Source organism: Bos javanicus, chromosome 7, assembly GCF_032452875.1.
Source record: "Bos javanicus breed banteng chromosome 7, ARS-OSU_banteng_1.0, whole genome shotgun sequence".
In the NCBI taxonomy this organism is placed as follows: domain Eukaryota; kingdom Metazoa; phylum Chordata; class Mammalia; order Artiodactyla; family Bovidae; genus Bos; species Bos javanicus.
The window spans coordinates 4,888,258-4,916,257 of record NC_083874.1 but is presented as its reverse complement, the minus strand read 5'-3'; the positions used below and the strand labels follow the sequence as shown (position 1 = coordinate 4,916,257).

Genomic DNA, 28,000 nt, shown 5'->3' with positions numbered 1-28,000 from the left:
GAGTGCAATTGTGCGGTAGTTTGAGCATTCTTTGGCATTGCTTTTCTTTGGGATTGGAATGAAAACTGACCTTTTCCAGTTCTGTGGCCACTGCCGAATTTTCCAAATTTGCTGGCGTATTGAGTGCAGCACTTTCACAGCATCATCTTTCAGGATTTGAAATAGCTCAACTGGAATTCCATCACCTCCACTAGCTGTGTTCGTAGTGATGCTTCCTAAGGCCCACTTGACTTCACATTCCAGGATGTCTGGCTCTAGGTCAGTGATCACATCATCGTGATTATCTGGGTCATGAAGATCTTTTTTGTACAGTTTTTCTGAAGGGACCCCTAAATGAAGGGGATGCAGCCCCTAGCCTATAACCAGCCACACCCTAGGACCCTGCTCTGGGCCTATGCAGTGGGGCTAGATTGAAGGAGATGGGGCCATGCTTCTCCCCAAGGCAGGAGGGTGAGTGGGTAGCCTAAGGAGTCTCCCCCCTTACCTTGGGCCTTGACTTTGATAGGTAAGAACGGTCTGGTGAGCTGCGGGCAGGGCTAGCCTGAGCTGGTCACCTGCGGGTGACCAGCAGACAGGCTTTGGAAAATGGAGGCAAAGGAAGGCCAAGGCGTATTACCTCTGTTTGTATTTATTGCTTATGAAAATGGAGCAAATAATCCCACCTACTTCATAGAGTATTGTGACTTCTATTGGAAGTATTTGAACACATAGTAAGAGCTCAATAAATGTTTTCTGTAGTTGTTTTATTATCATTTGGCCAAACTTAACTGCAGTTCTTTGGACTACCCTCAGCCTGGACTGCCCTTCCTTAACCTCCTGGTGAACTCCTACTAATCCTTCAAAACCCACGTCCAGTGTCCCCTGCTCCAAGAAGTCTTCCATCACCATGCCTACAGGGATTTCCCTAGACCCTTCCATCTGAGTGAGCCCTTCCCACTCTCTCTGTCTGATTTACTCTGCCCTAGAAGGGTCCTTTGGAGAAGGAAATGGCACCCCACTCCAGTACTCTTGCCTGGAAAATCCCATGGATGGAGAAGCCTGGTAGGCTGCAGTCCAGGGGGTCGCTGTGGGTTGGACAGGACTTGAGCGACTTCACTTTCACGCATTGGAGAAGGAAATGGTAACCCACTCCAGTGTTCTTGCCTGGAGAATCCCAGGGATGGCAGAGCCTGGTGGGCTGCCATCTATGGGGTCGCATAGAGTCGGACACAACTGAAGTGACATAGCAGCAGGAGGGTCCTTGGGGCTAGATGCGGAAGCCCTGTCTTGGCTGCCCTTGACAGCCTCTGCCATCCCTACTCTCCAATACCTACCCCATTAGGCTCCTGTGCTGTGACTTGGCATTCCTTGTGACCCAGTGTCCTTCCTCATCCTCTCCTTTTTCCCTCTGGGACACCCCAGTCCTGATCCTCCATTTGGGCCAGGGGTTGATCCCCCAGAGCTGGGGTGCAGCTGTTTCCAGCTTGTCTTCCCAGATTGAGGGCTCCTCAGCCAGGTCAAAGGGGGCCTGAAATCCATCAACCAGTCCCAGGCAGTGAACATGGGCTATCTCCCATTCATTCATTCATTCCACATACACTGACTGAGCACTTACTGTGAGCCTAGTGATGGGGGAACACATGAATGACACAAACACCAGCAACTGCTCAGGCACACAGTCTGAAGGAGGAACCTGACAAGCACAGCTTCAAAGAGAATAAATGGTACCTCCTTCCTGCAGGATGCAGGGGGAAGTGGTTTTAGAGTTGAGTACTCTGGGAGGGTCACCCCAGGAGATGATGCTAAATTCAGGAGGAGCTGGAGAAAATAATGAGATAATTCATTTGAGGGCAGTGTCCCAGGGAAAGCAGCAAGTGCAAAGGTCCAGGGGCAGAAACCTGCTGGCCACATCTGTGCAGGGTGGAGAGGGAAGTGAGGCTGGATTCACTGAGCCAGGGAAAGCCAGAGGGAGAGAAGGTAAGGGTGGCGGTGAAAGGTGAAAGTGCTTCCACTGAAACCCAGGTGCTATTTGAACTTTGGGAAGTGGTGAAAGATAGGGAAGCCTGGCATGCTGCAGTCCATGGGATCGCTAAGATTCGGATACGACTGAGCGCCTGTCTCAAGGGCAGAAGTGGCAGATGGAATTGAGGGACTAGAAGGGAAACGGGCTAGGTTGGGACTCCTCATTTTCCCCGTTTATACTCCCTGCAGCCTCTTAAGTCTTCGGAATTATCCCACCCCACCCCCCACCCCCAGCAGGGTCCAGAGAGGATGGACCAAAAATTTGCCCTGGGTCCCAAAGCCGAAGCCGAAGCCCCATCCCCACCCTAGCTTTCCAAAGGGAGGCTGGCTGATCTTAACAGCCCCCTCGCCCGTTTTCAAATCTCCCGGCTCTGGCCTCTCCCCAGCGCGAAGAGATTGCTCTCTTGTTTAAAGGAACCTACAATTCGATTTAATGTTTAGTCTTTATTTGAAGATCGAGACCTGAAATCTACTTAATAAAACACAAAGCCCCAAAGAAAGAAAAGTTAAGGAGGAAGCCGAAAGGAATGAAGCGGCCGGGTCCTGGGGCAGAGGGTCTGGCCAAGGACGGTCCCCGGGCGCTCGAGACCCCGCGGGGCGGGTGGGCTCCTGCCTACAGAGTCCCCGGCGCTTAGGACCCAAGGGCTGGTGGGGGTGGAGCTTGCGGAGATCGTCCCCAGTGACAGGACCTGTGGATCGGCCGGGGGAAGGGCGCCGGGCTCGGGCTGGGGGTGCGTCTGGCCCCGGCGCATTCCAGAGGATCGGGTTACTGGCGCAGGCGGCGGCCCCTCCCCTCCTGCCCCGCTTCCGCCCTCGCCTAGAGCGGGAACGGCAGTCATCTCCGTCGTCCAGTGCAGGTGTTTGTCCGGTCGCTGGGTGAGGACCCAGCCCCAGCCCTCTGGCTCTTTCCAGTCTCACAAGACCATTTTACAGGCAAGGAAACTGATGCGCCGCCAGCCCCCTTCAGCACCAGAAAAGCGGGCAAAGCCTGCTTTACGACCGGCGACCCTGTTGACTGTTCCCCGAGATTGTGATGTCCCTAGGCTCCCAGAAGAGCCGCTAAGTCCAATATATGTTGATTGAATTGACCGTACCAAGTAAGCCCAGAAGGACTACGGGACAAGAAGAAAATAACTGAGGCCACGCTGACCCCCACCCCCGCCCAGGACAGGCAGGCCTCCTGCACTCATCCAGTGAACATTTTATGTACAATTGCTGAATACCCACGCCCAGGTTCCCAGGTGGCTCAGTTGTAAAGAATCCACCTGCCAATGCAGGAGACAGAGATTCCGGTTAGATCCCTGGGTGGGGAAGATCCCCTGGAGTAGGAAATGGCAACCTGCTCCAGTATTCTTGCCTGGAAAATTCCATGGACAGAGGAGTGAGTCTGGCAGGCTACAGTCCATGGGGTTACAAAGAGTCGGACACAACTAACCGCATGGTACAGGCCTAGGTGAGTACACTTGCTGTATACACAGGCCAGGCCCAGTGTATTCACAGGTGGACATTGGAGAAACAGATTTAAGGGTCAGATGTCACAAGACCAACTTCAGAAGTTGATTTTTGCTTTTGGCCAAGTTGAAGCGTCATCATTCATCTACCACCCTCTACTGAACCACTGCTGTATGCCAAGGCCTATGCGCTGAGGGAGGGTTTAGGGCCTTCCCTTATAACCCCTAAGCTGACCAGAATCTCACGGGGGATGGGAAACCACCACGATAACAGAAAAGCCCACTTTAGGTCAGTGTCATCATTTTCTTTTCCTTTAAGTTGACCCCTTTTCAGCTTTTACTTCAGTAAATACATTTCAAAAGGGAAGCTTCGAGTCACCACCAGGAATGGAAAACCAGTTTCTCTTGCCATAAATAGAAGGAAACTGAAAAACGAAGAAATGAGAGCAAAACTCAGGCATTCCCTCCTCGGGGACACTCTGGGTCAATTCCGGACCCCAAATGTTCCATTATCCAAAAAATATTAAAGGCTGGGAAGCCCCAAACCAAGAAGACAGGCATGTGTGTTCACAGGGCAGGAAGGGCCACAGGGACCCACACAGCATTCCAGTCTCCAAGAGGGGGGTCAGCACACAGTAGGAGCTCAATAATGTGCCCAGCTTGGGTGATAAGCACCTACTATAATATGTGTGGGGTTTGCCTGCATCAGCCAGAATCCTCCCAAGGTTCCTCGAGGTACTGAGCTGTTTGGGGGGCAGAGGGAACAGATGGCAGTGGCAGGCAGAGGCCTCTTGGGTGTGTGTCGCCAGGGGTCTCTCTGAGGAGGCTTCAAGCTGGTTAAGTGGAAGCTCTCATTTCTGCCTAAAGACCTTGGGGCTGCCCCACCCACAATACTGTGGGACCCTGCCATTCTTCCCATACTACCTGGGGTTGGAGAGGGGGGATGTCAATCGTGTCTGACTCTGTGACCCCATGGACTGTAGCCCACCAGATTCCTGTCCTTGGAATTATCCAGGCAAGAATACTGGAGTGGGTTAGCCATTGCCTGCTCCTGGGGATCTTCCCCACCCAGGGATCGAACCCGGGGCTCCCGCATGGCAGGCAGATTCTTTACCATCTGAGCCACCAGGGAAGTTGAGAATCAATGGATACAGTAACAAATAATTAAATGAATAAGTGTATCATTTAGCAGAGTAATGAGCAGATGCTTCCAGGAGGCCAATATGGGAAACCCACTCTTGACATTGTTCTTTAAAAGCCCCACAGAACCACCGAGAAGAGGGACACCTGTCCCCATTTTTCACATAAATAAACTGAGGTTCTGAGCAAAGCATAGGTCCAGACTTTGGAGGAAGACTGGAATCCAGGTGAATCTCTACGGGCAGACAAGGCTCAGGGAGCTGGGCATCTTGGGGAGATGAGGCTGGACCTGGGGCTGCGGGGGCCCTTGGGGGAAGGCACCACGTCGGCAGCTCTACAGGATCCTGGCCCCTGTAGGGGAGTAGATCGAACGAGGGGGTAAAGCAGCAAGGAGGAGGCGGCGGGGGCCCCCAGGGTGGGGAGGAGCAGGCGGAGTCCGCGTCGCTTAGGAAGAGGCCCCAAGGAAGGCGCAGACCGGGGGCGAGGGCCTACATATGGGGTATGTATTAACGCCAGTCCTGCGCTTAATGGGCGAGGGGGCAGGACGACCCTTCCTCTGAACCTGAGGACGTTCTTCCGAACCCCCTCGCCCGTCGCCTCCTCCCCCTCCCCCCAGGCGCCGCCGCCGCCTCTCCCAGGGAGGAAGTGGTGAGGATGCGGGGGAGGGCCCCCATTCTCACTTCCCCTGGGGCAGGGCGGGGCCTGCAGGGTTCCCTCCCCCTTAGCAGGAATCGAGGCCCCCCCACCCCCGCACACACACAGGGGTGGGGCCCAAAGGAGGCTGCCCGAGCTGGGACTGGGCCAGGGTTGCACGCCCGCCAACCCCCCACCCCACCCCGGTAACACAAGTTCTCTAGGCTTTGACGGTTCTCATCTTAAATGTGGGGGTAAGAAGCTCGACCTTGAAACAGTGAATTGCTGGGTGAGAGGTCCCCGCCCCGGACCTGACGAGCCCCTCGACCCTATTCATTCCCCACCCCCACCCCCGGCCCGGGGCGGGAAAACCCAGCCGGACAAGGACACGCCCAGCCTTAGAAGGGTCAGGGCCGGGCCGGAGGGAGCGACGTCGCTGTAAACACGGACTTGGAGGGAGGAGGGAGGCGCATTCCGCGGTGCAGGCAAAGACCTGATCCCGATGGGGCTTCTCGGCTTGCCTCGCGGCTGCGCTGCCCAAAACCTGTCTCACGTCGGTCCCCGCAGCCTGGCCCCGCCTCTGGCGGAGATCGGGGAGAGAAAGGTTGTGGCGGGGGGTGGGGGGGGGGTGGGGTTCGGCGCAGCAGGCGGCGGCGCAAGAGTTAACCCCTGCGGCGACCGGACTCTGGCGTGGGGGTGGGTGGCGTCAGAACCAACGTCAAGGCTAGGAGGAGCGGCGTAGACGCGGATGCTCGGGCTGCGTGGCCCGCGCCCCCGCCGCTCGGGAGGCGGTGGGTGTGGTTGGTGGGGGGAGGCCTACCCGCGCAGTTTCCCCCATGTGGTGCAAAAAGACGGGGCTACTGAGGCACGAGAAGGGGCGTGGCCTACCTGGAATCGCCGCGGGTCTCTGGGCTCCAGGCCCCCGCCCGCCCCTGTCCCACCTGGTCACCCTCATCCAAGCCGGGACTCCCCACCTTTGTCCCGCCACCCGGGGTCGCCTGGCTGGCACAGACTGATATGTTAGTTTTGTTCTCCAGTACGCGGACAAACCTGCCTAAATACTCGCTGGGCGGCCCCGGGTGCTGCCGTACTTAGTCGCATTTCAACGTGGGCCTCAGTTTTCTCCACCCGACATTGGGGAGAGAGCTGACGTTTACTGCCAAGGCCCGCTCGGCCTTAGGGAGGGGGTTGGGAGGGGATTCCCACCCCGAGGGGCGGGGAAGGGAAACGAGAGCCCAGAGGTACGAGTTGGGGACACTAGCCAGGCAAGATTCGAATCCCCCACTGGCTACCGGCCCCGCCTCCTTACCTCCAGCCCTCTCTGGTCCCTCTCCCTCCGTTCTCTTCCTCCCTTCCACTTCTCCCCCGTCCTCCCCTCCTCCTTCCCATCGCCCCGCCACCCCCGGGCTGGCTTGGCCTCCCTGCGGGGCCGCTAATTAAATGCAGGGCTGGGGAAGTGAGGACCGCACACCTTAACCTCTTCCATGCCGGGCCCTGGAGCGCTGCTATTGCCCGGGAAGGAGGGAGAGTGTCAGCTGCCAAACTCCCCTCCGCCCAGAACTTCAGGCCCCAGGACAAGCCCATCTGATCAATGGGTTGTTGTTGTTTAGTCGCCAAGTCACGTCTGACTCTTTCGCGACCCCATGGACAGTAGCCCCCCAGGCTCCCCTGTCCATGGGATTTCCCCCGCAAGAATGCTAGAGTGAGTTGCCCTTTGCTTCTCTAGGGGATCTTTCCCACCCCGGGATGGAACCCGAGTCTCTTGCATTGGCAGACGGGTTCTTTACCACTGAGCCACCAGGTAAAACTGATGAATGGATCAATCAAGGCTTAGGGGCTGGACAAGGCAGACTCTTCATGGCCTCCTAACAGGAGGGCTGGAGCCGACAAATAGTTCGGAGGGGAAAAGGAATTATAGTGACTGTGAAATAAACAAAGGGAGAAAGGCAGAGATGGAGGAAGAGAGCAGGAGAGGGAGGGAGGCAAAGTCTGGTGGAGACAGAGACAAGAGAGAAAGGCCGTGGGAAGAGAGACCAGTTACAGAAGGCAGAAGACACAGCAAGGGACTCTTGATTGTTATAAAATCAAGCCAGTTTTCACTGGGGTCCATGGTTCTTGGCTGGGGATTGGAACCAGTCTTCAGTCTTGTTGGCATGATGAGAAGGGTGACATAAATCTGTACAAGGAAGATACTATCCGAAGTGACTGTCCGAGGGCAGCCTAATTGGAGCTAGTGAGGGCATGGCGGCCCTAGCAATGCTCAGTATGGGTGGTGATAAGGGATTCAGGAGACCACCTTGCGAGCTGGAGGCCTCAGCTCCCCTGGAGGCTCACGGGGCAAGATCCTTGATGCTGACTTCTGGCCACGGCCTGGCTCACCCACTGCTCAGTGACCTCTGACTTGTGGGCAGAGCTCAAGGACCCCGATGCCCACCTTCTCAGTAGTGGTCACTGAGTGAGGTCACCCTCAGTGACCTCAGTGCTTTGTGGCCTGAACCACCCAGGGAGCTGTAGCTCTCACTCCCAAGTCCCCAGCCTGGCCCTGCAGCTCTGGGTCAGGTGGAGAGGACCCAGACACTGGCATTTCATGGCCTGGCTTCCTCTTCCCTCGGCGCACTGGCTACTGCCGTCGTTGGATAGACCGACACTCTGAGAGGGGCCTGCATTCTTGGGGTGAGAATATCTGAAAATGTAGGTAATATAATATCTGGCAAGCGCTGTGAAGAAATCTCACCAGGAGGAGGGGAGTGGGGAATGCAGAGGGTCCATGACATCTGCAAGGAGGCACCAGGAAAGGATGTTCCTAAACGCTGGGTTAGCAAGTGCAAAGGCCCTGAGGTAGAGATACAGAGTGTGTTGGAAGACAATCAAGGCTGGAGTAGAGTGAGGAAAGGAGAGATGGGGGAAGGTAAGAGCAGGGGCATCCATGTTGTCAGTAGCTGGGGTGGGCGTAGGTGGAGTCCTTGCCAGCTCAGGTAGAGCCTGTGACTACCCTCCCTGCCTCTGTTTCCCCACCAGTGCCCATGTTCCAGAGGATGCAGGGGAGACACGGGGGGCATAGAGGCTGCCCAGGGTCACAGTGGTCCATCTCCTGCTCTCTGTGAGTGCCCCCTGGCCTCTTCACATGCCCTGTGGCTCCCTGCTCAGCCCATCTCCCTGTCACCCCCTAGCTCTCTGCCTACTGCTGCCATCCAGCCACCTAACCTTTGTCCATGATGTTCCCTCACTAGTGCCCACAAAACACTCTGCAGCCCCCCTATCTAGCCGAGCCTGAAGACTTTCCCTCGGCTGGCTCCCCAACCCCATTGGGCCCCTCACTCAGCCCCCTCACCCCATGTTTGGCTGCAAGCTCTGCAGGGGGTGGGTGGCTTAAGAGACAGAGAGGCTGACAGATGGGAGAAGGTGGGCATCGGGGTCCTTGAGCTCTGCCCACAACCTGGTTAAAAATAGCTGCCCCTCTGCCCCAGCCCCCTGTGAGGAGGTGGCAGTGATGATGGCTACAGTGATGGGGGATGTGCCTGGAGGAGCATCCGGCAGGGCCCGCGTTGCCATGGTGATGCTGACTCAGAGGCAGAGGCAGGTAGCGGCATCTGGTACCCGGCAGCCGCCTCTGCACGCAAGGCACCCTGCCCAGCCCCCACCCTGCAGCCTGCACTCCACTCATCTTCTGAGACCAGAGGGGGGCGGGTGAGGCCCTGTGGCAGCTGGTTAAGTTTCTTCACAACCCCCATCCAATCACCTGCTAGCAGGTGGGAGATCATGTTCTCACTGCAGTGAAGGGGTACCAGCTCTTCCTCCCTCCATCCACCTGTCATCCCACCCATCTGTCTGTCTGTCCACCCATCCACCCACCCACCTATCCATCTTTCCCTCTGTTCATTCATCCACCTAACGTTTATGGACCACTTCCTGCATGGCCACACGGTTCTCAGCACAGGGCAGTTAACTCTTGCTCATGCAATCAGAGTATCAGAGAAGGGTTTGGGCTGAGAGGATGCTGGCGAAGACCCTTGGCCACTTGGGCCCAGGCGTCGAGATGCTGAGGCCCTCTTTTCTCCCTTCTGCTGTCAGTCTCTCCCCCTCTTCCTGTGTCTCTTTCAGTATCTCTCTCTCTGTCTCTCCATCTCAAAGTACAGCCCAGACGCTTCTCCACACCCCTCAGGCCTCACAGCTGTGCCCACCTCACTCTTCACTTATCCTGCTCTAGCCACATCAGCCTTTGTGCCTTTCCTCCAGTACATCAGCTCATTCCTACCTCAGGGCCTTTGCACATGCTGCTGTCTCTGCCTGGAAGACCCTTAGGGTCTTCACCAGGTATCTGTCTTGTTTAATTCTTGGTTTCCTGATTATCTCTCTACCCCCCATCTTCAGAGTATATAGACCTAAGAGGTGGCCTGTTGTTCCTTAGGTGTGAACACAGAGTAAACACTCAGCCGACAGTCCAGGAGCTGATGAAGGATAAACACAATGTATCCAGTCATATGGTGTATTATTCAGCCAAAGAGAAGAATGAAGCACCGATACACACTGCAACACGTATGAACCTTAAAAATCTTATGCTGAGTGAAAGAAGCCGGATGCGAAAGGCCCCATAGGATGTGATTCCGTTTATGTGAAATGTCCAAAACAGGTCAGTTCGTAAACACGGCAAGCAGATTAGTGGTAGTCAGGGGCTGAGGAGGAGGGAGTGGGTGTGAGGCTTCTTTCTGGGGTGATGACAGTGTTCTGGAACTAGGTACAGGTGGTGGTTACACAACATCGCAAATGTACTAAATACCGCTGAAGTGCTCACTTTCTTTTGGTTGTTTTTAATCTGGCTGTGCCAGGTCTTAGATGTGGCATGCAGGATCTTTGGTTGAAGCAAGTGGGATCTAGTCCCTCCTGACCAGGGATGGAACCCTGGCCCCCTGCACTGCGAGCACAGTCTCAGTCACTGGACCACCGGGGAAGTCCCTGAATTGCTCACTTTAAAAAGGTTGATTTTATGTTACTGAATGTTACTTCAATTGTTTTTAAAGCACTTTAGGTAAAAACTGTCTCTGGGTTAGCTGCTTGGTTGTGTCTGACTCTGCAACCTCGTGGACTGTAGCCCGCCAGGCTCCTCTGTTCATGGGATGTCTCAGGCAAGAATACTGGAGTGGGTTGCCATTTCCTTCTCCAGGGGATCTTCCCAATTCCAGGGATGGAACCCGGGTCTCCTGCATTGCAGGCAGATTCTTTACCTTCTGAGTCATCAGGTGTGGACTTTAGGCAATAATGCTCAATTTGCTGTGTCTCCAAGACACCCAGCATGTGCCTTCCCCAGGGCCTTTGCACCTGCTATTCCCTCCAGCTGGAGGCTTCAGGGCATAGAGAAGCTGATCAGACCCCAGTGGGCCAAGCCACACTCCAACTCGAATCATTTCCCTCTCTTTCCTGGGGCTACAAGAAAGGTCAAGGGTCTTGGTGGTAAGGATGGAGTGTGCCCAGGAGACTCAGTGGTTAGGATGATGTCAAAGATATTTGGGTGTGTTGGAGGGGGACAGGCTGCTCCCTGGGGGAGGGAGAAGGACCAGTAACCTACGTGCGGTCCCACGGAGGCAACAGGATTGGACCCAGCTGGGGGCCCTGTCCTAGGAGCCTGTTTCCAGCAGCCTCCTGAACACAAACAGCAAGATCCATTTTCTAATTTTGAAGGAAAACTGCTGAGTAATGAAGATCTCCCTGATCCATGTTGCTGCGTCCTGGCCTCCCTCTCCAGGAATCGAGACTTCTAAGGGTTGTGGAAAAGGCTTCGCCCTTCCAGAGAGTTCTGGGGAACCTTGTGGAGTCTCTCCATGGCAACAGGGAGGAAGCAAGGCCACCTCACCACACTTGACAGGGATGTGGGCACTTGGGGACCTCCCACAGACCTGCTGGCCGGGGAGGCATAACCTGCTGGAGGGGTGTAGCGTGGAGGGACGGGCCTGGGGGTGCTTATAGGGATGGTTTTCCAAGGAACAGAGATGGGAACGAGGGAGGGGAGATGCATGCCTGTATTCCCCAAGTATTTTTAGGCACTGAACGCGGCCCTGAAATATTCCACGGCCACTCCCAAGAGTGAGCTGGGTGACTATTTTGGTGCCTGGTTCCAGCGGGGGCGGAATGGGGGTGAGTCATCCCTGGGTGGCTGGGCCCAGACCAGGAGGGGGGGTCTCAGGGCAGGACCCAGGGCCTGCAAGGTGACAGCTTAGGGACCTGGGGCCAGGCATCTGGTGTCGGCCTCCGGGGCACAGAGGACAGTGGCCTGGCCCCTCCCTGTGGCATGGCACCGCTGCTCAGGTCCCCCCGGCCAGTCAGTCACGCTGCCCCCACAGCTAATGGAGAGAAAGAGGGTCCTAGGTGAGGTTTCAGACACTCCCCAGGTGCCCAGTGAGGCGCTTCTCCTGTGTTTTCAAGCAGGAATGAGGGACTTCCCCAGAGGTCCAGCAGTTAAGACTCCGCGCTTCCACTGCAGGGGGCACGAGTTCAATTCCTAGTATAAAAAAAAATAATTTTTTTTTTAAAGCAAATATGGAGCACGGCTGTGTGTCTGAGGCACAGGCACGTGGGGTTACACGTCCCAGGGTGTGTCCTGGGGTAGATGGCTCACCCTCTGTGCTTGCGCACGGGCACTGCCTGCGCCCCGCTTGGCTCTTGCTGGGATTGAGCCCCTGGGTCTGCTCATCCTCGCTTCCCTCCCCAAGCAGGGCCCAGAGTCTCAGGGCTTTTGTGTTGACTGTTACCTTTACCTGTTGTTCCCTGCTCTCTTCCCGAGGCCAGAGGCTTCTTTTTCTTTTCTTTTTTTTAAGACTTTTTTGATGTGGACGACTTTTTAAAGTCTTTATTGAATTTGGACACTCTTGTTTCTGTTTTCTGTTTTGGTTTTGTGGCCCAGAGGCATGTGGAATCTTAGCTCCCTGACCAGGGATCAGACCTGCACCCTATGCATTGGAAGGCAGTCTTAACCACTAGACTTCCAGAAAAGTCCTGAGCAGAGGCTTCATGTCCTTCAGAAACCAGTTTGACCACGTGCCCCTTCTAGTCTTCAAAAAGCTCCCAGCCCAGCGTCTGAGTTTGCAGAACAGCCCTGCCTGGGCCCTCACGGCACCCCTGCCTCCGCCACCTGTGGCCTCTCCCTTGGGCTGACCCCACCCCCACCCCAGCACTGCTTCCTCTGGTTTCTTGGCTTCCACACTTGCCTCAGTCTGTTCTAGAACCTTCTGTGGCTTCCTATCTCACTCAGGGTCTGCACCTGCCCCATTTCCTGCCCTCTCACTTTGTTCCTGTCACCACCTGGCCCAGGACCTTTGCACAGGCTGTCTCTCTGTCAGGAACACTCTTTCGCCAGGGGTATGACTCCTCTGCCTCCCTCCAACCCTTTTCTCAAAATGTCACCCCTGGCCTGCCCTGACCGCCTCTCTTCCCCACCCTCATTTTCTTCTTGGGATTTATGCATTTGGCCTGTTCGTTGCCAGCTCACCCTCCTGGAAGGTAAGGGTCCCTGTGGTGGGGGACTCTGTTTAATTCACAGCTTAGTCTCCAGTGCCTAGGATGCAGTTGTGGCCCCAGTTCCTCCACCCCCAGCCAGGCCTCTGTTCCTCTTAGGGCGAATAGCTGCCCCCATTAAGACTGTCTGAGTGGACATCAGACCACCTCCCGTACCTCCCACAGACCAAGCAGCCTTGTCCACGGAGGGCTGTCAGAGGACACAGACAGCGATGGGCGGGTAGGGACACACAGGCCGGGACACGCAGACCCCAGGGCCCAGCTGGATGGCTGGGGAGGGCGCCTGCCATCAAGCCTGCCTGAAGTGGGAGGCAGCAGGCTGGGGGCAGGGCTTCCAGGGGAGGTGCTGGCAGAGCCGCAGGTGAGGCCCAGTAGAGGAGGAGTCAGTGCTGAGGGGTGTGCAGGCAGGACTGACACGGGAAGGCAAGAGTCGCCCTCCTGCCCACCACTCCCTTGGGGGGCTGCTGCTTACGGCTGCCCACTGGATCCAGCTCCCTGAAATGGACTCAGGGAGCTGAGTCCTGAGCTCAGGTTGAAGCAACAGGGCAATCCAGGCAGGCCCCAGGCTGAGTCACACCTGGGTGTGTGGGCCTCCCTGGCCTGACAGCTGGAACAAACTCCAAAGGGAGACGGTGGCCTGCGGGAAACACCTACACTTCACCACCCACACTTAAGGTAGCCCGCAGGCTTCAGGTCATGCAGCAGTCAGCTGATGGGGGCGCCAGCCCCCAGAGACAGACCATCAGGAGGGCAGAAAGGAGGCGGACTTGTGGGAACCAGCACGGTACTTTTGGTTTCTCTTCTTGTTCAGGGCGTTGAGGCTGGTTTCTTGAAACCAACCAGGAAGAAGAACTGGAAAACCGGGCTGTCCTGACACCCAACTCTGGAGGACGGAGCCTTCCGGCAGCCCCTTGGCATCTAAGCGGCCAGTGCCAGGGAGGCGGCTCACGTCACCAGCCGGCTCGCAGAGAACTGGGCCGTGAGCCGGAGCTGCCCGGATGGAAAGGTCAGGGGCGGCTGGCAGGAAGCCGCGATTACGCACGCCGCCGGGGATGCGCCCCTGTGTGGAGACCGGGCGCGTCGGAGACCCAAGACCTTGAGCGGCGAAGGGGCCCTTGGGAACGTCTGAACATGTTCTTGGTCCAGAGCTAAGGAAGAAAAACCAAACCGCGAACAGCAGGAAGGGGCGGGGCTTCTAAAGGGTTTCTCGTTCACAGCCCCCGGCTTCCATCAAAGCTTCACCAGAGACATCACGCCCCTGGCAAGTGGAAAACCCAGACTTCAGACCAAGGCCCCCAAAGGCCATTATGGGATTCTGTGTCCAGGGCTGTGGGAAGGGGAGTTGTGAACACAGGCCCTCCCTCCCCGCCATTCTTTTTGTGTCTTCCTACCAGCCTGGCCTGGCACCGCCCACGTCTCTGAGGGAGGTGGGTTCCCAGGGCCCAGGTGGAACTCAGACCCCACACCCCTGTCCCCAACCTATGCCAAAACAAGGACTCAGGCAGCAGTAGGTCCCTGGAGGGGGTGCAAATGGAGAGAAGCAATGATGAGGAAGTGGCAGGGAACAGCACTCTCCAGATAGGATCAGACTGAGAAATCTTAGAGCATCTTTGCAATAGCTAGGCCAGTACTTTGCAGACCTAAGTGGAGTTCTACAGGCACCACCATCTTTTCTTCCAATCACCCTTCAGAACCGGTCTCAATACGGTATCGGTGACAAGTAGACCTCAGGCCAGGCAGACCTCACATCCATAGGAACCAGCCTCTTAACATCAGGCTGTCCAGGAATATCGGTCAAAGGACCACATCGCAGGAAGTGTTCTGCACAAGTGCTGGCTCAGCGTCTCAGACAAATCGCTAAGTCATGGACAGGCAAGAGCCCCGACTCTAAGAGGAGGTAAAAGGTTCGCGAAAAGCCTTCCTCTTGTGTTCCTGGAGGCAGCTCCCTGTCACAGCTTCTCAGGGAGCTCTGCTGTGAACAGTACTTACACAACAGGAACGGAGGCTGAGGACAGGCAGTGTGGGTGTCCCACTGGCTCCCGCCTAGGACTTCCCTCCCCCACCTCCCCACCAAGAGGGGAAGGGGGTCCCCTACTGCCCAGACCCCCATCTTGCCTTCCACCTTTGGTAAGAGGCTGCTGAGGGTCATGGGAACCAGTGTCCCATTGAAATACTTCCCTGTGGTGAGAGGCCACAGGGTGCAAAAGGAAACTTCTTGCGTGGGGCTGTGATTTCCTGGGGACACTACAACTAGATGCACCCAGTGGTTTAAAGGAATTACGGATTTCGCAGTTTGTAGTTGTATTTGTTTTTATTTTTCTAAGACAAAGAGGGAGAGAAGAAGGGACGGAACAGGGCATCATCCCCCAGAACAGCTTCTGAGGCACACGTTTGCCTGGATTCATTTCGAAAAGGCAGTTTCAGGGTCCGTGTTTCAGGAGACCCTCCAGGCTGTCAATCTCAGTGCAAACAGCTGAAAATAAAAACCTCCTGTCTGTTCACCATACAGAATGCAAAACAAACCTGTTTGGAAAATGCCTGCCCTTAAAACAAGAGTGAGGGCTTTACAGATGCATTAAACACAGAATCTTCCAGGAACCCAGTTGGCTGCGGCTTCACAAAACCAGAAGCACAGAATAACATTTCCAACCACAGAACTGCTGGCTAACAAAAAAAGAGGAGGACCACGAGACAACAGGCAGGGGGTCCTCCCTGACCCCTGCCTCTTCTTTTTGTTCTGAACAGTCATAAACTGGAGAGCAGGAAAGCAGCCTCTGGGTGGGAGCAGATGCTCCATGCGGCAGCTCCGTCTCGGGAATGGAGGGAGGGGCGGCTCACTGCTTGCCCGCCTGTCGGCCTGGCTTCTTTTCTGGTTGACCTCTGCCAGTCCCGGGGATCCCACCTCGGCCCCGGCCACCGAACACACCTGTGAGACAGAGGAGGGGGGCCTCAGTAGAGCTGGGCTGGGAGGGTCACTGTAGGCAGGGACCAGGAACTGGAACTCTTAGACTATAGCCAAGTCGTTGAACCCCTCTGAGCCTCAGCTTTCACCTCTGTGAAGTGGGGGCAGTGACCATACCTTCTAAGAGCAGGCTGAAAACCTGAGATGGAGCGTCTGACCAGGACTGGGCAGGGGTATTGCTCCACAACGTTCTCAGTGTGACAAGGGATATCAGACCAGGCGCTCCAAGGGTGCGAAGGATGCCAAGGAGGACAGAGGTTGGCACCAAGTCACACTGGGGCTTGCGGGGGTGGGGGGGGGATGCTTCCTGGAAGAGAGGGCTGAGGGCCAAGGTGAGGGGGTGGGTGGTCAGCAGCAGGACAAAGTCAGAGGGTTTCCAGGAGGAGGAGGAGGGAGTACAAGCTAGAATGAGGCCTGGACTCAGCCCAGGGGTGGAGCAACGATGCTCAGCTGTGGCTGGGGCTGCACCAGGGACCCCAGCCTGCCTTGCTGGCCCCAGAGAAACAATGGGGTGGGGTGGGGTTTCTGTGTGTCCAGCCCAGAGATGGGGCGGGGGAGCCTCCTGAGCTCTGACCTCTGCAGCCACAGGCGGGGCTGTTTCCGAAAGACATTTTACATGGAGCACACAGCACTGCTGCTGGGGAAGGTGAATAGCCCAAGGGTGGGTGCAGACCCTGCCCAGGAAGTCACAGAAGCAGCAGCCTGGCCTTCCAGGGCCCCCTTCCTCCACACACATGCAGGGGACAGAGCCAGTGCTGACAGGGTCTGCCTGGCCTCATCTCTAACGGAGCAAGACCCAGCTTGGCCAAGGGGAGCCTGGTCATGCAGGGGCCCCTGTGCAAGCAAGCTGCTCTCCCTGTCCTCCCTGCTCCTTCAGGCAGTTTACTCGACAGTGATGGCACCCTGGGTGGAGAGCCTAGCCCTGGGGGCAGGTCCTGGGGCCCCTGGGGCCCTGCTCACCCCCATCCTAGGTTCTTCTCCACCTGCGGTGCCCTCTTCTCTCTGGCTCCTTTCTGTCACTCAAGCCTCAGCTCAGGGAGGGCTCCTATGTCCTTCCTGGCTCTGCATATAAGCCCCCAAGGTGGGTTCCTGGGACCTAGCATACAAGCCCCTCCAGGTGGGCAAGACAAAGCCAGGTCCCTCCAAGGACGGAAGTCGGGTGGGGAGGCGGGGAAGGGTAGGGCCCACCGCTGGCCTCTGGGCTCCGGCTCTAGCTGACTGCACGTTTAGTTTTATGCTAGATTTATCATTTCAGGGTGGCGTGGGGTGATCTACCCAAAAGGCGTGACCTCGGTTTTGTCTAAAGGAGTCACAGCAGGGAAGGGTCCCAGGCTGGGCACCATGGAGATCTTCTCTGCAGCGGGGAATCTGAGCCTTGTGGAGGTGCCCAGAGCACCTGCCAGGAAACACAGGTGGGGCTCAAGTCCCAGGTCTGTGTGGGTACCAGGTTAGTCTGCCGGGCGGCACCTGGAGCTGAGGGAGCACCAAGAGCCACTGGGGGGAGGAGGGCCCATGTTGCGGGGATGGGCGCAGCTAGCACTGACCACCAGGACTTAGCTGGGCTCCTGGGGTGGGGGACACGGGGCATTCAGGTGGCAACCAGCAGCATCAGCTGTTCCACAGAAGAGCCCTGTGAGTCACGGCCCCCCAGTGCTATGGAGGAGGGGCACAGAGCCAGGCCCTCAGCAACATGACGACACCAGTGGAGAATGTCAACACTGGGCCAGGCCAGATGCCGTGTGCGGCAGTCACCCTCCAGTGGGGAGGCCCCAGCTGCCTGCCAGGGGAGAAGGGGGAGAGAAGGGCCTACCTCGCCCGGCGCCCCCCATCCCTCGGCCCTTCTGCTGCTTCTGCTGCTGCAGGCCACCGCGGCCACGGCCCTTGGCCACCACCTCCTCCTTGACCATGTCGATGATCTCGTCGGGGATGCGCAGGTACTTAATGGTGCTGCCGCGAATGTAGCACTCAGGCATCCGCCAGAATTTGTCCCCGTCCTGCAAGAGGGGGTACGTGTCAGAGCCGTGGGGAGGGACGTGTAGTCAGCCGGGGCAGCATCGATCAGCTCAGGCTTCCTGCACCTGGCGTCGCCCCCGCAGGGTATGAGGTTCTTCCTTCTGCACAGGACATGGGAGGGGCCGCCCTCCAGCAGGCTCTCTCCAGACCCTTGGCAGCCCTTCATGCACGAGGGCGGGCGGGCAGGGCAGGGCCTCGTGAGCAGCCTGTGTCCTCAGCCTGTCCTCTGGTGGGGGATGCCGTCCAAAGCCTGGAGAGGGGCGAGGCTGCCTCACGGGCCAGGTGCTGCCACAGCCCAACTCCTCCCCTTTCTGCTCCCAGTCTTCCCAAACTCTCCTGGAGTCCGCTCCATGCACCGTGACTCATTCATTCACACAAGTGTCTCGTGGCAGGGTCTGAGCTGGGCATGGGACACAGGTGAGCAGGACACAGACCCTGTGTGGTAGGTGAAGAGGGCCAGGAGGGGGTGGGGAGGCAGGTTTGCGGCCAGCTGGGGCAGCACCCCAGTGATGCCAGTTTACAGGGGAGCTAATGGAAGCTAGAGAGACAAGGGGGCTTGTATAGCTGTAGACTCTTGAGCAACGCTGACCTTGAAGTTTTCAGGATGCTGTCTCCCCCTGACCCTCAAACACCCTGTGACCAGCACAAGGCCTCGCCCCACCCTCCTGCTGCCCTTGGGCAGGAGCCCGGGACCTCGTCCATCACATTGCTTATCCTGCCCCACCCCTGCTGCCCCAAGCCAACCCCTCCCCCACAACCCTAGAAATCAGACCAAGACATCTCCCTGCTTAGATCCCAATCAGGGCCCCGTTGGCCGAGGACGAGGTCCAACTCTCTCAGTGTGGCTCCAGAGGGCCTGAGATCCCGCCCCACTCTGGCTGCCCTCTCTCAGCATTCGATGTGCCTTCCAGATGGAACATTCTGGAACACACACAATGGGCTTCTGGCCTCCTGCATTTTGCATACGCTGTTCCCGCCTTTTCGTGTCTGGCTAACTGCAGCCCTCAACAGGCCTCGCTTGCAGCCTCCTTGAAGCCCTCAGTCCTCCTGCATGACATCAGCGGTGCCTGGGCCACTCAGCCCAGCCCAGTGCAGGCGCTCGGTGGGGACAAGCGGAATGTCTGAGGGCCAGCTCTTCCCAGGAACATACATAAGAGCCCCCGACCCATACAGGAGCCCCAAGAGGCCTCAAAGCATTCCTTTCCCAGAGAGGGTAGGCGAGCAGCCAAGTCCGTGGGGATGCAGAGTACAGCCAGGCAAAACGATGATTCTGTGGAAGCTCAGGGCTGGGACCGGGGCGGCCATTCAGTGTGAGGCTTTTCCCCAGCCAAGGGCAGGCCCAGCCCAGCGCACTCCCTGGGGGAACCAGGCTTATGTGCTTTCCACGGGGGCAGCTCGTGCCTCCAGACGCTTGTTCTCCTGCACACTCTCAGCCCCTGGGGTCTCTGCATCGGCTGCTCGAGGGGAGAAGGGGCTGCTGTCACCTGTTTACAGGTGAGGAGGCCTGATGGCTGCATAGATTGGTTCCTCACACCCAGTTTCTCCTCCCAACCGCTGGGTCCCAAGGGGAACCTTCCAGGGGGAGCCATGTGTCCAGGCTTGGCCATGGAGGTGGGACTAACCTTGCCCCAAGACCCAGTGATTGGCTCAACATCCTCAAAGTGGACAGAAACCTACTGGCCATGTGCAGAAGGACATGTGCCCAGCTGTGCACCATGGCACCATGTGCCACAGCCACAATGGAAATCCCCAGCCACCTGCTGCCTGGAGTTTGGTCCCAAGAAATAAGTTACAGAGCTGAGCAGCTGAGGGGGAGGGGGGGTGGTCCCCCCGCCCCCGTCTGCCTTCAAGGACGAGAGAGGCTGCCTCGTGCTCTGCTGAATGCTGGCGGGGCAAGCCCTGGGGGTACCCTGTCCTTGGCTCAAGACAGCCTGAGCCTCCCAGCAGCTTCTTCCCCATAACATGGGGGGCTGCCTTGGGCAGGTGATGGAGACAGGAATCAAGGGGAAAGGAAAGTACTAACTAGCGGAACCCAGTGCAGGGAGGGGGAGGGAGTCTGCCCTGGAGGCCACCCCCTTCCTGTAGAGAACGGGTTTACAGCCAGGGGCATCCCTAGGCCCAAGTCCTTCCTGGTCAGGAGTGGCGTTGGGATTGGGGGGTGGAGGAGCAGCTCAGTAACTGCTGGGCAGCATCCACAGGTGCAAAGTCCAGGGCACCAGAGACTTGGAGCCTTGTCCCTCTGCCCAGCTCCACACCCAGCCCAGTTCCTCGGGCCCCGCCCCTCCACAGAGCCCCGCCCCTGGCAGGATAGACTGCAGTAGAGGCTGAGGTGTGGGCCGTCCGGTCCAGGCAGAGGGCTTGTACGGGACTTGGAAGTGAGAAGGCCGAGGCTCTGGAAGGTCACCCCAGGTCCCAGTGCATGACCCTGGCCACACAGCCTCCACTCAAGATGCCCACCAGACCAGCACCACCTGAAGGCCCCCAGAAAGGGGCACAGGCTGAGGGCACAGGGCGCTCACCCTGGACGTGCAGATCACCTCGCGCAGGTTGATGTTCATCCAGTTGTCGCAGCTCACCAGGTGCCCGTTGTATGTCTCCCCGTTTTTGAGCTCCACCAACTGGAGAGAAACAGGCCCCACATCAGGCACAGGCCCCAAGGAAGGTGCAAACCTACCCCGAGGAGCAGGTCGCCACCATTGGGCCTTGCTCAGACACGGCCTTGGCTCCTCTTGGGACCCAGTGGGCACAGCGCCCGGTACCCAGGCCCCCAGGGGCCCATCTTGCAGGAGATGTGCTCTGCTTTCTCAGTACACTTTGCTGGGCATTGTACACTTTCTATGATGAAATCGTTTTCCTGTGTGTGGAAGAAATGAACAACACCCACACATCTTTAAAAGAATGAGTAGTAACAGGGTGGCCAGGTGCCCAGTGATGCCACGTGTGTGATCTATGGTGGTCTGGAGATAGTCTTTCATTGCAGGAATTACTTGCCTGTCTTGATGTGTTTGGGGAAAAGCACCTCATTCAGAAGACATGCTTTTGCTAGAAAAGCCTGTCTTAAAAAAATACCAACTCAGAGAACAAACTTATGGTTACCAGAGGGGATGGGGGCAAGGAGGGATAGTTAGGGAGTATGGAACTGACATGTACACACAATTATATTTAACATGGATAACCAGGAACCTGCAGTATAGCACAGGGAGCTCAGCTGGGTGCTGGGTGATGGGTGTTCCCCCTTCCAGGATGGGAAGGGGGTGGGGTGGGACGAGGTCCAAGAGGGAGGGGGTATATGTACACATATAGCTCATTCACTTCATTGTACAGCAGAGACTAACAGAGCACTGTAAAGCAATTATACTCCAAAGACAAACAAATAAAAAACTGGGCAAGGATCTACTCTATAGTACAGGGAATTCTTTGCTCAATATTATGTAACAACCTAAATGGGAAAATAATTTTAAAAATAACAGATACCTGTGTATACATAACTGAGTCACTTTGCTGTACGCCTGAAACTAACAAAATGTGGATCAACCATAGTCCAATATAAAATAAAAATTTAAAAAAATAATCAACTCTTGGGGCTGGAGAGGCACTGGGCTGCCCAGACACCACCTCTGCACCGTTCTGCGGGCCGGGCCTGAGCGGTGGCATGATGCCGGGTGCTGGCATGATGAGCAACAGCGGCAGCCCAGCCCATGCCTGTGACTTCCTGCTCAAGTTCCTGCTGGTGGGTGACCAGTGACGTGCGTGAGGGTGAGACCCTGGTAGGCCTGTGGGACAGCTCAGCTGAGTCCCTGGATGGCCACCGGCAGTCATCACGCGCTCTCCCCTGCCTTCCACGGTGCTGTAGACATTTTTCAGCTACTCTGCCTGTTTCCCTTGGCAACCACTTTAAGGTTTAAACACGATTTAGAAAGTCATCACTTTCAAGTTTGAAAAAATTAAAAAAAAAGAATCAACTCAGCTATCTGCCCAAGAGAAATGAAGGCATGTATCCACGGAAAAATGAGTACACAAATGTTTCCGGCAGCTCAAATTTTCAGTAGCCAAAAAGCAGAAACAACCCAAACGTCTGTCATCAGGGAACACAGGGATGTGTGTTAGCAGCTCAGTCGTGTCCAACTCTGTGATCCCATCAACTGTAGCCTGCCAGGCTCCTCTGTCCACGGAAGTCTCCAGGCAAGAATACTGGAGTGGGTTGCCATTCACTTCTCCAGAGGATCTTCCCAACCCAGGGATCAAACTCTGGTCTCCTTCACTGCAGGCAGATTCTGTACCATCTGAACTATCAGGGAAGCCACCGGGACAAATGGATGAAGTGCGATATATCTACACAATGGAGTAGCACCTGGCCATAGGGATGGAGCTCCGACACACGCTATAATGTGACAAACCCCGAGAACAGCATGCTGAGTGAGAGGAGCCAGACATGATCTACACAATGGAGTTGCACCTGGCCATAGGGATGGAGCTCTGACACACGCTATAATGTGACAAACCCCAAGAACAGCATGCTGAGTGAGAGGAGCCAGACATGATCTACACAATGGAGTTGCACCTGGCCATAGGGATGGAGCTCTGACACACGCTATAATGTGACAAACCCCAAGAACAGCATGCTGAGTGAGAGGAGCCAGACATGATCTACACAATGGAGTAGCACCTGGCCATAGGGATGGAGCTCCGACACACCTTATAATGTGGACAAACCCCAAGAACAGCATGCTGAGTGAGAGGAGCCAGACATGATCTACACAATGGAATAGCACCTGGCCATAAGGGATGGAACTCCGACACACGCTATAATGTGGACAAACCCCGAGAACAGCATGCTGAGTGAGAGGAGCCAGACATGAAAGGCCACGTGTTGTGTGAGCCCATTTATGGGAAATGTCCAGAACAGGCAAATCCACAGAGACAGAAAGCAGAGGAGTGGTTGCCAGGTGCTGGGGGAGGGGGCTGTGGGGGTGGCTGCTAGTGGGGCCTGGGCCACCTTTTGGGGTGACAGGATTACTCCGCAATGACACAGAGGTGGGGGTTGCCCAACCCTGTGAGCGTGCTGAGCGTCCCTAAACTGTCCCCCCTGAAAAGGCTGAACCGTATGGTTGTGTGAATAATATCTGAATTAAAAAAAGGAAAGACAACAGAATATATTGACAGATATCACACTCTATCACAAAGGAACAAAAGCAGATTAGGGAATGTGTATTGCATGAACCCACCCACATTTTAAAAATTCAGTCATGCTTATACACACATGTTAAAAGTCAAAACGTGTAAAAACCAAAGAATAAATTGTTGGAAAGATTAATGAAGAGGGGCTTCCCCTTCCTCTGAATCTCTAGTATTTGACACTTTTAATAAGTATGTATGACTTGGAACAGGAGCAGAAATGACACAGGCCCTGACGTGCGGGAGGGAGGAGAGGACAAGCTGCTGCTTCGTGGACAGGCAGGAGGCGGGCTTGTCTGGAGGCACCTCGCCCTCTGCCCAGTGTCCCTGTTCCTGTGCTGAGGCTGGGACCTGCTGAAAGGCACCACTCCAGAGTGGCACATACTCACCATTGGGTGATTCTGAGCCGTTTTCAGCAGCGACAAGGGAAGCTGAAAGGCAAACAAAAGCGCATGACCTGTCTGGCTCATCAGCACCGTGGCCCCGGCCTCTAGGCAGGGCTGGCATATCCCTCAACAGAAACACAGCCTCTGAACTCTGCCCAACCCCAGGCCACATACCCACCTCCCAGGTTAGCACTCAGGTCTAGAAAATCTCATTTCAGCAATTCTGCAGCTGGGGAGATCTCAGCCAGGAGGAGGACGTTAGATCTTTGTCCTCCCAGCCTTTTGACCCTCCCCTGAAGTCCTTCAATAAAACGGTTTGATCTTTCCCCTGACAATCTCAGCAGCAGCTGCCCTCCGGTGTTGGGGCTGATCATTCTGGGTATTTCTCTGTAGCTCATGCCTGACAGGACTAGGCATAGCCCTCCAGGTTTATCAACAGCATCATGGCACATGGGTCCTGCTGCTGCTTGTGTTTCGCTCTGCTGCTGCTTCAGAGATACATCCAGGTTAACACATGCAGCTCTAGCTAAGCCTTTCATTTTCAGTATGGTAGATGGTTATCGTCACACACACTTTTCAGGTGAGGATGATGAGCTTAGAGACTGAGGAACTTGCCCAGCGCCAGAGACCTAGAGATGGAGTGTGGCTCGACCCTATCTGTCAGAAGCCAGCTCATCCTGGGCCTACACCTTGGGGGGCAGCCCTGACTGTCCCCTGGCAGAGTGATCCATCAGGCTCAACTGGCCTCATGATCTAAGGAGGTGACATCTGAGCTGGGCATTTGAGCGGAATTTACCAGGTGAGAGGAAGAAACATTTCAGAAAAAGTCTGTGGTTACTGGAAGGGACAGCAGATAAACAATGGGATTTAAAAACTCACCCAGATAAGGTAAACTTTCAAGATAGTTCTGTTTCCTTTATTACTGAATTTTTCATAAAAAAAAAAAAAAAATATAGTGTTAACTGGGGGGGTGGGGGGGTGGGGGCGGTGGGCGGCGGAAATTAGTTTTCATTTTTGGAACACAAATCTTGAGCCTTACCCTGGGGCCTGTCTCTGGGCCTCCAGAAGGGTGACTCAAGGGGCAGTGCTTGGGTTCAGGGTCCAGTGGCAGCCTATCCAGCATAGGTAGGTGAAAGTTCTAGAGCAAGGGCCCCACCAGACAGGAAATTACCTCAGGGAAAACCTTATCATGCCCCAGTAACTGGGGAGCTCTAAGTTGGCCTGACCCCTAGGAGCTCTTTGCTGGGGAGTCCCAGCCTACCCTCAGGCTCTATCGAATAGGGGGTAGCTGTTTCTCCAGGTGGTGGGGGCTGTGAGCCTCTCTGTCAGAAGGCCACAAATGGCCCTCAATCTCCAGAGGAAGGCTCCCTGTGGAAGGGCTTGGAGGGAGGGGAATTCCACATCCCACGGGCCTTCCCTACAAGCCACCCGGGGGGAGGTCCAGTGGCAGCCGGAAGCTAGGCCCAGGCCCACTTCCTGCACAGGCTTCCTGGAAGGGCAAGATAAGGAGGAAGAAGAGGCTACGTGGAAAGGAGGTGGTTGTTCCCAGAAGGACACGTGGGTGGCCAACCTGCCCTCTACTCTGGAATGAATCTGTGCAAGGCTGCCCGAGTGCGGTGAGCCGGAGGCTCAGACACGCATGCAGCAGCCACACACCCAGGTGGTATTTACAGCGGCGAAGCCTCGCACTCTTCCTGGGCAAGCCTGTTCTCTTGTGTCCACAATGGGAATCTGGACGGGGGCACACCTAGGTCCTCCTCCCAGATCACCAGGTTAGCCCTGGAAGGCGAGAATGAAGATGGACTCTGAGAGGTGGAGGGAGGGTCGGAGCAGTCCAACCAAGGAGCCTCTACATGAGACACCAGCAGCTAGAGCAGGAGGAACCTACCCAGGGCCACAGAGCGAGGTCCTGGTAAAGCTGAGGAGAGTAGGCTGATGCCTGTCAGCAGGGAACCCACAGATGTCCTTTTATGGCACACAGAGCCTCTAGGCTGGTCCCTCTCAGGCTGCCACCCTGTCCCAGCTACCAGCAGCACAGACCTGCAGGACCCACAGCCTCCACAGCTGTTGCTGGCAGTATGCCCTCAGATGGCTGCGACACAGATGGGACCAGCACCTGCTCACAACCCTCCCTGTGCACCCCTCCCTAGGCAGCCCACAGAGCCAGACCCGATCCAGCTCCAGCAAACTGGCCCCCTCTGCGCCTCACACACCACACCTGGTGCTGCTGGTAGCCCTTGTTCTGAGGCTCCCTCTGCCTGGGGTGCCCTGCCCCCAGCTGGTGACTGTCCCCTCAGCCAGGTCCTCGTTATAACCCTGTCGAGGGAAGAAAGGAGGTTTCCACCTGGGTCACCCTCTGCTGCTTCTATTACAGGACACAGCCAGTCTCTAATTAACTTGTTTATTTATTATGTCTCCCTGGCTAGACTGGAAACGCCAAACCTCCTGCTAGACTGGAAAATTTGGAGGGTGTGGACTTTGTCCAGCACTGAACACCCGGTCAGGCACACGAGAAGGTCTCAGTAAATATTTGCTGAACAAATACAGCACACACCACCCCCCGGAGGCACGTGGGGTGGGGGGATTCCTGCTCCACCCCGCAAAGAAAGGAGAGGCTTGGGTAGGGAGAGGTGGAGCTGGGACAGCCCAGGGCCTGGAGCCACGGTCACATCTCACCATCTTCTACAACCCCAAACTGTGCTGAAGACAGGGGTGAGAGGAAGGGGAGGATTCTGATGAACCTGAAAGCCAAGGGGAAGGGACAGCAGCACAGGTGGGGGATGGAAGATGCTTGAAGGTGCCAGCGAGATAGGAGAGGGCTGAACACTCAGTCCTGGGGGAGATAGGGTCCTCTGAAGTCAGGGGAAAAAGGTTGAGGAAAGAAAGGCCTTTCTTTGGCCTTTCTCAGAATGCCTGGGGCCTGGTCCTCAGGCCTAGATCTAACAGTATCCTGAGGCTCCCAATTCAGGAAGTTGTTGCAGACCACCCACTCCTTCACCCAGACCTCTGCTTCCGGCCCTGCGGGGACCACAGGGAAAAAGCCTTGTTGATGGCCTCAACACTCCCCAGAAGGCAGGAAAAGGCTGAATGAGTCTGTCCTTCACGGAGGCACTACTCTAGGCTCTGGGACTCCCATGAGAAAAAAATCGAAAATCCTGTCTCCATAGAGCTTAACACATGGATTTTTCCAGTTTTGCTCATTCCCTGAGACCAACTCTACCCTTGAGCAGAGAGGAACCGGTTCCCTTCTCTCTAGCCTTACACTGACCAGGAGAAATTTAATGAGCCCTCATGGGTTGGCTCAGAGAAATGTGCAGGGACCACCTCAGAGCAACCTGGGTGCTGACAGGCCAGGTACTCTCTCAGGAAGCCTTCAGCTCTCAATTCCATTGTGGGGCCACAGTTTCCCTGTCATACACTGGAGGGGGCGGGGGTACACGCACTCTCTGGTTTAGATCTATAACTTGTCCACAACTTGTGAATAGCATGCCTTTGGAGAGGTTTCCTGACAGGGTCTCAGTTTTTCCTTCTGTGAACTGGGAGGAGTTAGCCCATTCTGGCTCAATCTGGCTCAAAATGACCCCTCTCCCTCTGAACCGCATGCTGTGTGACCCTGGGAAAAGCAAACCCATCTCTGGGTGTTTTTCACCCTGAAAAGGAGAGGCACAGGAGATTGTGAGGCTAGCATCCTAAGGGCCTTGTTGTTCAGTAGCTAAGTCGGTCTGACTCTTGCGATCCCATGGACTGTATCCCGCCAGACGCACCTGCTCACGGTATTTCTCTGGCAAGATACTGCCATTTCCTTCTCCAGGGGATCTTCCTGACCCCGGGATGGAACTCGCGTCTCCTACACTGATAGGCGGGTTCTTTACCACGGAGCCACGAGGGAAGCCCTCTAAGGACCTTACAAGCTCTGAAATTCCCCAAGTTGGCTTAATCTGAGAACGCACAACGGGTCTCTACTTCCTGGCGCTCTAGCTTTACATTCTACGAGGTCAGACTGGGTCTGATCACTCGGAGTCACTTCCCTAACTGAGAAGTCATTCTGTTTCATTCACTGGCGTTCTGGGAGGCCGTGGGGGGGGGGGGCGGTTCCCCTTCCTCTCCGGCCTCATTTTTCCCATCCAAAAAATGAGAAGACTGCGGCTAGATTGCTATACTATGATTACACGTTCGTCCAATCCTCTGTTCCCCTGAGACCGACGTGCCAGGTGTCTTGAGAGAAACCCCTGCATTCTCCGGTCTGTTTCCCCTGCTCCGACCGGGTGGCAGGACTCGAGGCCCGGATGACACACTCGCTCTGCATCGCCCCTGCCCCAGCACCCGCCCCGAAGGCCTTTGGCGGCCGGATCCCCCGTCGCCTCACCATGGTGTCGGTAGGGACCGGCCTCCCCGGCCACTTCCGCCACCGCCGCCGCCGCTCACGTTCCCGCCGGTAGCCGCCGCTGCGCGCCACTAGGCTGAAATAGAGTGGCAGCGACGCGAGCCAGTCAGAGCGGGGCTCGTGGGAAGGCTAACCAATCCACTCAGAGTAAGGCGGGGCCTACTAAGCCCGAGGGGCGGGCCGGGCCGTGTTCTCACCAGTGAAATAAGTACCAGAGTCGTAAAGTGCCGCCGTGAGTGCTGCAAAAGGGGGCGGAACAAAATGTGCCCGAGCAGGAGGCCTTGTGGGTAAAGGCGCTTGCGCAGGTCAAACGCTCGAGGATCTCATCGGCTCCACGCTGTGGGCAAAG

General features: G+C 56.2%; 1 protein-coding gene and 1 long non-coding RNA gene across 4 annotated transcripts; one reads left to right on the top strand and one right to left on the bottom strand.

Annotated features, from left to right (window-relative positions):
- The first annotated feature begins 578 nt into the window (after window positions 1-578).
- Window positions 579-15,311, top strand: LOC133250386 (uncharacterized). 3 transcript variants are annotated; one of them, XR_009737321.1, is made up of 4 exons: window positions 579-5,829; window positions 8,244-8,325; window positions 9,634-9,855; window positions 13,543-14,924. It is a non-coding gene; the product is annotated as an uncharacterized LOC133250386 (long non-coding RNA). The 3 variants fall into 3 exon arrangements; XR_009737322.1 differs by having other exon boundaries at window positions 10,052-14,924; XR_009737320.1 differs by lacking the exon at window positions 8,244-8,325 and having other exon boundaries at window positions 13,543-15,311.
- On the bottom strand, window positions 15,024-27,826 carry LSM4 (LSM4 homolog, U6 small nuclear RNA and mRNA degradation associated). Its single transcript, XM_061421553.1, has 5 exons — window positions 27,634-27,826; window positions 23,271-23,312; window positions 20,226-20,324; window positions 17,504-17,687; window positions 15,024-15,657 (listed from the first exon to the last, which is right to left on the bottom strand). The coding sequence occupies exons 1-5, from the start codon at window positions 27,634-27,636 to the stop codon at window positions 15,566-15,568; spliced, it is 420 nt and encodes a 139-aa protein (XP_061277537.1). The 5' UTR covers window positions 27,637-27,826; the 3' UTR covers window positions 15,024-15,565.
- Between the last annotated feature and the right edge of the window lie 174 nt (window positions 27,827-28,000).